The following is a 10659-nucleotide window of genomic DNA, read 5'->3' as shown; positions in this document are numbered from 1 at the left end:
TACCACCAAACCAGCATTATATGAAATGCTGAAGGGTATTCTTTAGGAAGAGGAAGAAGAAAAAGGGTATTCTTTAGGAAGAGGAAGAAGAAAAAGTAAAGGTAAAAAAAAATATGAACAAAAAAATGACAACAAGTACATATCTATCAACAATTGAATCTAAAAATCAAGTGAATAAATAATCTGATGAACAGAATAAACTGGTGAAAATAATAGCATCAGGGGCAAAGAAAGGGAGTGGACTGACAATTCTCAGGGGGAAAGAGGTGTGGGGGGTGCGGGAAGAGATTGGACAAAAATCGTACACCTATGGAGGAGGACAGTGGTGGTGGTGGGGGGGTAAGGGCAGAAGGTGGGGTGGGAACCGGGTGGAGGGCAGCTATGAGGGGAAAAAAGAGGAACAACTGTAATAATCCGAACAATAAATATTTATTTTTAAAAAAGAAACTGGCCATGGCTCTTATCTAAAGACTCTGTCTGTGCTGTGCTAAATAGAAACCGTTTAATAATCAGCATCTTGGCAGCCCTGGGGGTTTCCCTAGAGAAAGTCATACTGCCCTGCAGTTCAGTCTCTGGAGAAATGTTTTCTCTAGAGCCAAACATGAGAGATTATGAACATGGGAACTTTGAGCTTAATTACCTGGTACTAGAAATGAGACTAAAATGTTAATGTGCAACATGCAGGGTGTTTACTTAGTGGTGTTTGGATCAACAAAGATCCCAATCAAAGAAAACTAAACATGTGACATGCAAGTCCCTAAACAGGGGGCAACATCCCATGGAAAAACATTGGTTTGAAACAACCTTTGGAAATGTTTACATCTCAGAACAGGAGATGTAGCTAAGCTAAATGAGCTTTGTCAAGTTCAAGTTTGGCTGTGGTAGGACTACATTGCTAATAGCAACAGATGCTGATGCAGATGGGCAGGGCTGGGACAAGTGTTCAATGGCTCACAACTGCTGCCTGAGGTGTAGAAGCTTAAAGAAATAAAATAACACCAGGCAAGGCCTAACTCTGATCAAATGTCTTAAATTGGATTACCAACCAGTGTTCAAAGAAAACAAATTTTCAAGTTAATCTCAAGTCAGAGGCTACCACCTAAATAGCAATGCTACTTAAGGCAAGTAACTGCCCTGAATTTCAGTCTCCTCATCTGAAAAAATGGAATAAATATACCTCAGAGGAAGAGGGTAGCTGTGAGGAGTAAAGAGATAATCTATGCAATAAGTAAAGTGCTTGGCGCATTCTAGCTCCTCAATAAATCCTTATCCTCATCATCACAAAACTAGAGTTCCAGTAGATAAGGATGGGAACATATGGACCAAACTCAACAGATTGCTGCAGACACTAGGCTCCAGCCCTTTAAAGATCATATCTGGATATCAACCAGGCCCAAGTATTTGGGTTGGTTTCAAATTACAGTATGAAGATCACTGTAGGTTTTGGGTATATCACAGTCCTCACTAGTTTTCTATTTCTCATTGTTATCAAATGAGACTGGTTCTCTAAGTCCTCTTCCAGCTCAGAGAGGGAAGGCCATGGCTGATATCCTTCCCTACAGCTCAACCACTTACACAAGCCAGACTGTCACAGAGGCTCCTCAAGATTTTGGGGCAGCTTAGATTGGATTGTGATAGAAAGTTTCTCTATAAATATAATGAAATCCATAGAAAACTATTTTAAAAATTGGTCAAGAAGACACATTTACCTGTTTCATCAATTTTATTTTCTGGGTTCTTTGTATCCAGGTCTGCTGGTCCTGACAAGTCAAACAAAATTAAAAGAGATATTTGAATTGCCAACAAAATACAATCACACAAAGTACATAAACTTTACACAAACATACACACTCACACACATGCACTTACACGCACACTAATGGTTCAACTGGGTTTCTTTTGGATTTTTATTCACTGCTTTAAAAAAAAATTTCCCCTAATGTTTTCAACCGATCCTGTCAAATCACTGACACTTTAGGCATTATGTATATTCAATATATTATATAATGAAAACTTTGTAAATTGCTGAAGTGACCAAAATCCCAAAAGGCCTCCTTTGTCTTAAGTTCACTCAATAGGGTCATTCCATTTTGTTACAATTAACATCATATTATGTAATAATATATAACAAAAGTTTAAGTGTAGCAAATGGAGCTTAATACTAATTACTGTGCTATTACATTGCCATTAGTGATGCTATTTATAATTCTATATTAAGAACCAAGGGATATGAATTAGTTTTCTGTCAGATTTTTATTATATATATATGTCAGACCATAAAAAAACATAAACTCTGAAATACTAGGCAAAGTTTCTAAATATAATATATTCTTTTGAATCATTTAAAATATTTTAAGAGTCAGAAATATCTACTTATCTGTAATAAAACAAAGAATATGGCTTCTATGATTCATTAACAATGTAATCTTAAATTCACTGTGATCAACATTTTCAAAGACCTGCTGTTTTGTTTATACATCCAAATATTTAGAATTATCCAGGTGTCTGAGTTTTCTACTTTTCACCAAAGTGTTTTAGCATGGCACATATATAGCCTGTAAATTGAGAATTTTTTTTCTTTATTATGATCTTTGGAATCCACATCATTACATATATAGCTTTATAGGTACCAACCAGACATTCTAAAAATGAAGGAGAGGTAATAGAATAGGGTAACTAAAGGAAAACATTCTGATTTTTGCCCTGTTGCACCTCATTGTTCATTTCACATGATATTTTCATAGCCCGGGAATTCACAGTGAAATTCCCAGTCTAGATAAGACAAAGACCATCTCATGCAAGAATCCTACCCTTGGTTTCTATAGAACTTGTACTTACTTGCACAATCCTCTTGTGAAATGTGGTTATTAATACTAATGTCATCCACTGCAATCCCACCAAGGTTTCCTTTGCCAATTTCACCTTCAAAAATCACCTAACAAAACGAGATCATTTCCACAGTATTTAAATATTCAGTCTTAAACAGCAGTGTTTACAAATGCTTGTTCAGCTTAAACTATAGCACATAAATAAAATTCATGAGATTTCCCATAAGCACATGCTTTGCTCATCAATTCATATTAACTGCCAGGTGATGGCATTAAACTCCTCACACTCTTTTTATAATACAAAACTTAAAACTAAAAAAGGCAGAAAATAAAAGGAATGTTCATTGTTACAGCCCATTATAAAGTAACATTTTTGCTCCTTTATCAGATAACTAGTTCTATTCCTGTAATGTAGGAGTCTGAAATATGCTACTGAGATTATCATTATTGCAGCAATATCTCAAGTTCAGGGAACCCCTGAAATAATTTTTGGAATGATTCCCACATCTCATTTGATAACCTTCAAAATATTAACCCCATGTCCCTGAAGCAGCTGCCCTCCCCACCGAGGGAAATTTACCTGGTAAAGTTTCAGAGACTTGTGGAGCAGGACACGCCCTTCCTGCCAGTGGTCTCCTTGGTGTCCAATGGCCCTCCAGACCAGCTGGTCATACTCTTCTGGTTTCTGGTAGCGCAGCTTGACCCTTAGTGTGCCCACATGGGAACCAGACATGTGATACCAGAAGGTCATACAGTGGGCCGAGTTCTGGGAATAAACCACAGGGCTCACCAGACGAGCCACTTTGCCTTTCTGATTTTCGTCAGCTTGGGAGTAGATGAAGTTGCCATCTCCTGCTATGACAGAAAACTGTGTTAGAGAGAGTGTCCAAATTTATAATTCCTTTGTCTCTTTTTTTCAACTTTCATCACTCACACCCTTCTCTCCTGAGCTGAGCACCAAAAACCCAAACCTGTTTTGCAGTGGAAAGGGAATGGAGTGCAGTTGTTGGGGACCCAAGGTTCAGCTCTGAGCTGCTATAAATGGACATATGATTGGGGGAAGGCTGCAAAGCAGCATTTAGACACTGCTAATTAGGGATGCATTGGCATAGGGGCACAGGCTGTGACTCAGGGCACCTCTGCACCATTGCAAGCAGACTGAAAGCACAGGGGAGATCTATTTTTGTGCAACTTTAAGATTGCTTCAGCAGCACCTGTGTAAACACAAACATTAAATGGAATAATTTAGATGTATTTTTATTTATCACTAGAGGCCAAGTAAACAAAATTCGTGCATGGGTGGGGTCCCTAGCGGCTGCCGGCTGTGAGCTGTGAGCTGGGAGCTGGAGTTCCCCTTTCCCCAGCTGCCTGTTGCCTGCTGCTTCTGCCGGCTGGGGCAGGGCTGGCCAAGGGGAGGGGCCACGGGCAGTTGGCCAGTCGGCCCTGCCTCCTGGTAGAACACCGAGTTGAACTCCGGGCTGAAGGGACAATTTGCATATACTTTGGTATAACTGCTTGATAATAAGAAAACTGCATTTTCCCCAAATAATCTAGTGATTTCCCCCCCAAATTCAGATTATTTTTCCCTAGTTTATTTTAATGGCTTATAAATTCCTGAAATAACCCCAAGAGCTTGAGTCTCAACTGTAATCCAGGCTCCAGTGTGATGCAGACTTCTGGTTCAAGGAGAGGAAAGGTTGCATTTTTGAGGCTTTATTAGAATGTGACATCTTGGCAACATAGACACTTGAGGAGCTGCGGAGGACTTACTCTAGGCTTTGCTTTTAATTACCCTCAGTGGGAACATTTCCTTTTGCCACCATCTGGTCTGAACACACAAGTCATGTTTCACTGTTTGTTTGCTCTGCAAATAGAAATCGTCTCCTTTATGCCTCACCTGATGTATGTGTGAATCTGATGCTCAGGCCTCAATGGGCAGCAGTGTATTTTGTTTGCTGTCCCAGAGGCTTGTGCATTTGTGAGGTAATTTTCACTGTACACATGTGCATTAATTCTTGTATCTGCTTGCCTGTGCCAACAGTGTCCGGGGAAGTGAGTAAGGGCAGCTTTCCTCCTTCAGTTGGGGGCTTATCTGAGATTGCACTGGAAGGAGCATGTTAATGAAACCCATGGGTGGAATAACAAAAGGAGGGAGCAGATAAAAACCACAGCTCCAGGATTATGTTTATGCTCTCAGTGCTTGTGAGCGTCCCCCATGACCAGCTGACTAAGTTACTCCTGGGATTTCTCTTATCTGACTAAATTACCAAGTGGCAGTGCCTGTCTGGGAGACAGTGCCATTTCACTGAGATGAATAGTGGATCAGTCCACCAAGATGGACAGCAAACAGGTAGACAACACACCCATCTTGCCTCACCCCTTTTCTCCCCCAGGCTTCTGAAAAAAACCTGAAGTTGGAAATCTGCAGAGAGGAAAGACATTTATTGATTCCATGGAGTTGATCTGGGCAATTTCTGGAATAGGCAGAAGACAGAAGGAGAAAACCTGTCAGGGGGTAGAAGGAGGAAGGCTGAGCAATCTGCCCTGGCCTTGGCCTGGCTGCCATCGTGGACTTTGAAAATTTTGCTCATGTCACTTTTCGGTTTAAAATGCCTCCCTGGCTCCTCACTGTCTTTAGCCCAGCCCCATATCTAACCACTTGACATGGGAATCTGTCTGAAGCACACCACTGGCAATCCACTGAAACAGACCTCACCCCTCCATCTCTCTGTACATATTATTCCATATTCAAGCCAAGCTTACACAGTCTGTGGGACAGGCCTGCTTTCTCTGACCCCTCCTATCTTATCTTTTGCCATCATGATATCCTTTGGCATGAGGCATCCTCATTCCTCATTCTTCTGCGCTGATTGCTTCCACCCCTAGCTAGACTGTGAGCTCTTCAAGGGCAGGGCCGCCCTCCCTTAGATGTGTATCTCAAATGCTCAATGCAGCATTTGCCATGTAACAACAGGTCTATACAAATACCATGTGTTCAATGAACCAGGTAAAGATGCTGGGCTTCAGGAATCCTCTATGAGGAGGTGCATAGCTTCATTCTTAGAGGTCAGATCGTTTAACTAAATTCAAAAGCGAGCGGTAAAAGGAGATGGTAACTAGACAGTGTTGTTCAGAAACAACCTCCATGTCTGATTTGCAAAGTTCCCCATCCTGTGTCGGTCAGTCTGCGTGCACGTGTGCTGTCAGGGCTCCTTCATCTATATTTTCTCACATGAGCGAGCTCCTGCCTTTCAGGTGTGAGGCTCACCCATCACTCTCTGCAAATGATTGTTTCTAGTGCTGCGCAGGCGAGTCAGGGCAGGCATGGCACCACAGCCAAGTAAATCAGGGTGTCTGAGAGAACAAAAAGCACAGATTCTGCTCAAGAAACCACACTTCTCAGCTGTTAATCTAAGACAAGCCCTCCTGTTCTGATGCTCAACACATAAAATACTGATATTTTTCCATTCAGGGGTTTTATCACAGTTCCAAGTCAGGAACTCTGTCTTCATTTTCTCAATTAGTGCTTTACTTCTGCAAGCCTTTTAGCTTTTGTCTCTAGCTAACCTTTTTTTTAACCTTTGAATGTCAGATCCTACTGAGCCATTTTGCTCTACTTTGCATCAATTTTCCCACCAGTACTGCCTTCATTCCAGCTAATTGCATTTGGTTAATTTGATGCCATTTATATGTACAGTCAAAGTAGTTTAAGTTTTCTAAAACTGCTTGTCTTAAGATTCAATTGAAAGTATTTCAGAATTGAAGGAGTCCAATTTTATCCAATTTCCTTGTCATTCTCATTAGGCAAAGAGCTAGCTGTGGTGGAAGGAGGACTATTCAACCTACTTAATCATTACATTCACGGGGGGCGGGGGATGAGAGTGAACAACAAAATGGGAAAGGCATGAAGTACCCTCTGCCCATCCATCAGCCCACTGACCTACTTGCCCAAGCACCAGCTTGGGGGAAACTTTGCTTAATGAGATTTCGCAGCAATAGCAAATGCCCTTCTGGAGAATCTCTGGGAAGCCACTACTGAGTAAGCAGGCCTATAAGCATTGGCGTATGGTACATGTTTGTGCATTGGGTGTTCCTTGGGAGTGTGTGTATGTGTGTTTTTTGTAGGACACTGTTGGCTCTTTATACCATACCTCAAGATGGGTGATGAAATTACTACGAAGGAAACAAGGTGGTGGTAGATAGGAAAGCTCAGTGGGGTGGCTGTCAGTTCCCTTCCTCCTCCAACCAAATAATGTTAGAGGGAAAGTAAGACAGGAGGTGGGGTAGCTTGTGACCAGGGGTTTGATGTGGTTTCTACCTGCTCAGATTTAGAATCTTCCCCAAAAGAATAAGAACTCCATCCCACTTTGATCCACTTCCATTTCAAAGGTCCAGAGAGAGCAAGCATAAAGCTCACTTATTGTTTGTTCAGCTGTGTGAATACACAAGAGGGCAAATCTATGTTTGGACTTGGTTTAAAATAGTCCAGAGTCAGGGATAATAGAGACAAAGTAAGATTCCTATGATTTGATAATTTTTGAAGTTGGGCTGTGCACATTTAGAGTTTGTGTTACTATTTCTTTTATACTTTTAAATATGTTGAAATTTTCCATCAAGTATTAAAAAGGTACTAATTCACAAGACTTTGCCCAGTTTGTTGTTTTTCAGGAGGTCAATCAGTTGCCAAATTTAACCAGCATTTTCTGCTACTAGTGCTCTTGTTAATTCCAGGAAATAAAAGCATAAGTGAACGCTCTGCAGTATTTTCTGTGCTCCTAGATTAACAGATCCCAAAACTCTCCACAGTAACTCTTAATTCAAAGAAATGGGGCCACAGTGAACTCTCCAGTACCTGTGTGATCCTGGATCGGTCCCGTTTTGCTGGTCAGCACACTCCATTTGAGTTGCACGTGATTGTCATGTTCCCAGTGACAGAATGTCTTATGAGAACCCCAGCCAAATTCACAGTTAAAACCATATGTTGGAAACTCTTCAGCGGGTGTAAAGGAAAAATAGAGACAAGCAGAGAAAGATAAATATAATCATTTAGATCAGAAAGGCCCTTAATTTGTTCATGGAAAGCACAATTTATACAACTTAACATCTGTTTGAAAATTCTGGGAAAGCCACAAAATCTAAAATTACCAGGAAACTCAAAAGATGCACAGAGATGTCAAAACATTTTCAAAATAACGTTTAGTAACTTTTTAAATCCAGCTTTATAAAAAAAATGATGGGCTGTCTGTCAAGTTGGTTTTACATGAAATTTCTGGGAAGGCTACTTTCCAAAGCATGTATGTTATATCCGTATGTAGCATTCTCTCTATTTCTTCAATATTTAATATAAAAGTTGCTATGTTCTTGAGGACGGACTATATAAATTGATACTCACTAATTAAAAGAATCTTAGAAATTAATCCAGGAACCTCAAGTCTAGAAATGTGGCAGGTGAATGCCTCATCCTGGAGGCTATTTGTATTCTCATCACAGCAGCTAATGCTTCCAGTCTTTAGTGTCAGATCTCTGAAGCAGATCTTAAGATTTTTTTTCTTCTGTGCTTTATATCAGGTCAATTAATTTTAAGTACAGTTTCTGCTTTTTCAGTGAATTTTAAAATTTGCATATAAATTGTTCATCCACTTAAAAACCTCAATGCAAGGTCATGTAAAACCAAGGCACATTTAAATAACTACCAGGTTTTTTTTATTTTTTATTTTCTTTAATCCTTTCCTGAGATTATGCTTTTTATTTTTTATTATTTTTAGAAAGAGAGGGAGAGAAAAACATCTATCAGTTGCTTCCCCTACATGCCCCGAGCTGCCCCTACTAGGGATTGAGCCTACAACCTGCGCAAGTGCCCTAACTGGGAATTGAACCTGCAACCTTTTTGGTGTATGGGATGACACTCTAACCAACTGAACCACAGAAGCCAGGAAAGTTTCTTATATTTTGAATGTTCCAAATGTTGTCTTTGGGACCTAAAATTAAAGTATGGGTGGATTTTCAGGAATTATTTCTCTTATGTGTTCTACAAGGTGCTATATAGTGTTTTCTTAAATCGTTTTTTTTCCACACCACCCTCCTTTTGAAAGTAGCTTGAGTTTTAAGCATGAAAAAAATAAAATCATTGATGCTTAGGATTATTTTGGTAAAACGAATCCTAAAGATAAGATGCTCATGCTTCTGTTAGTTCCAGGCCTCCATGTAAAATGAAACACAAAGCTGCCTGTTTTCCCTGAGGACGGCGGGGCAGTGCTCCTCACTGAGATTAGGCAGTCCACCAGATGGCAGCATTGAAACGGAGAGAAACACACCTAGGGCCACTTGCCTACTGAAGTTAAAAATGTCTCAAAACCATCCCTATGTGCAATAAGGGAAGTATGGTATTATCTGCTGTTTTAGGGAACAACACATAACAGGCTGAGAACATATCTTATTTTGATCTTCTCTTTAACTTTACTGAAGTATTTAATACAAAATATCTTCTTTCTCCTTTGAGCTTGGCTCCATTGCTCCTCTCTAATTTAACAATGGGAAGAGAAATTTTAATGGAAAGATTTCTTGAATAAATAAGGATGATTTTCTTCGCACTTTTAGTTTCCAAAGAACTCTTTCCAAATGCTAATATACATTTTTGGAAAACATTCACTATATGAAGTGTTAAAACTGAGAAGGATAGAATCGCATTTTCAGTGACAATGTGACCTCCAAAAGCATTCATAGATAGGGCCAGTGTGAAACAGTAAACTAGTAAGTGATATGCATAATATGAACATTTTCAGTTAGTGCAAAAGGAAAGTTCCTTATATTTTGAATGTTCCAAATGCTGTCCTTGGGACCTAAAATTAAAGTATGGGTGGATTTTCAGGAATTATTTCTACACTTCACAGCCACAGTGTTATTGGAGAGCAGTATTTCATGTCTAGTCTATCAAAACCATGAAATAGGACTTCTTAGAGCATGAGAAACCCTTTCCAAAATGTACCACGCTTGTGCAGCAAGGTCAAATCATGCAAATGAAATGAACTGAACAGGGACTGAATGAACAATCTTGGATGTCAATCACCAAAACCCAGGAATGTACTGTTACATAATCTCATGTTAGAAAATGTTAATATGGGAAAATGTTAATGTGTATGTGGGTTTGGGTTTTCTCCTTAAATGTGCTTTATAAGACAAGCACATACAGGAGGGCAGCAAGCCACTATGGAACACACATTTCTTGTTATATTTACCTGGTTAATACATTAAATTTATTGTATAATACAGAAAACCACACTATCCATTATTTTGGCTATCAATATTCTGGTGATATCATAAATATACTAGAGGCCTGGTGCACAAAAATTTGTGCACTCGGGGGGGAGTAGGGGGTCCCTCAGCCCAGCCTGTGCCCTCTCACAGTCTGGGACCCCTTGGGAGATAATGCACTGCTGGCTTAGGCCTGCTCCCGGGTGGCAGAGGGCAGGCCCAATCTTTAGGTGCAGCCCCTGGTCAGGCTCAGAGCAGGGCCGATTGGGGAGTTGGGGTGCTTCCCCCTGTCACACTCAAGGCAGGGTTGATGGGGAGGTTGCGCCGCCGCCCCCTGTCAAGCACAGAGCAGGGCCAATCCGGGGGTTGGGGCGCTGCCCCCTGTCACACACAGAGCAGGGCCTGTGAGGGTGGGGGTTATGGCGGTCACACCCTGTCACACACAGAGCCGCAGGGCCATCAGGGGGTTGGGGAGATCCCCCCTATCAGGCACAGCTGGAGCCCAGAGAGGGGGTTGGGGCTCCTTCCCCTGTCATGAACAGAGCCGGGCAGATAGGGAGATTGTGGCCCAACCCCCTGT

General features: G+C 40.9%; 1 protein-coding gene across 7 annotated transcripts in view; it reads right to left on the bottom strand.

Annotated features, from left to right (window-relative positions):
- NRP1 (neuropilin 1) overlaps nucleotides 1-10659 on the bottom strand; it is a 199031-nt gene that overhangs the window by 4844 nt on the left and 183528 nt on the right. For 5 of the 7 annotated variants that reach the window (XM_006770953.2, XM_006770949.2, XM_006770950.2 and 2 more), the window contains 4 exons: nucleotides 7681-7818; nucleotides 3409-3683; nucleotides 2839-2935; nucleotides 1710-1760 (listed from right to left, as the gene is read on the bottom strand). In XM_006770953.2, coding sequence (XP_006771016.1) covers nucleotides 1710-1760; nucleotides 2839-2935; nucleotides 3409-3683; nucleotides 7681-7818 — 561 coding nt within the window. The remainder of the gene's footprint in view (nucleotides 1-1709; nucleotides 1761-2838; nucleotides 2936-3408; nucleotides 3684-7680; nucleotides 7819-10659) is intronic. The other 2 variants (XM_006770952.2, XM_006770954.2) reach the window with 1 other exon arrangement.

This window comes from Myotis davidii, unplaced genomic scaffold (assembly GCF_000327345.1).
Source record: "Myotis davidii unplaced genomic scaffold, ASM32734v1 scaffold1925, whole genome shotgun sequence".
Classification (NCBI taxonomy): domain Eukaryota; kingdom Metazoa; phylum Chordata; class Mammalia; order Chiroptera; family Vespertilionidae; genus Myotis; species Myotis davidii.
The sequence above is the reverse complement of the archived record's forward strand: the minus strand, read 5'-3'. Positions and strand labels throughout refer to the sequence as shown.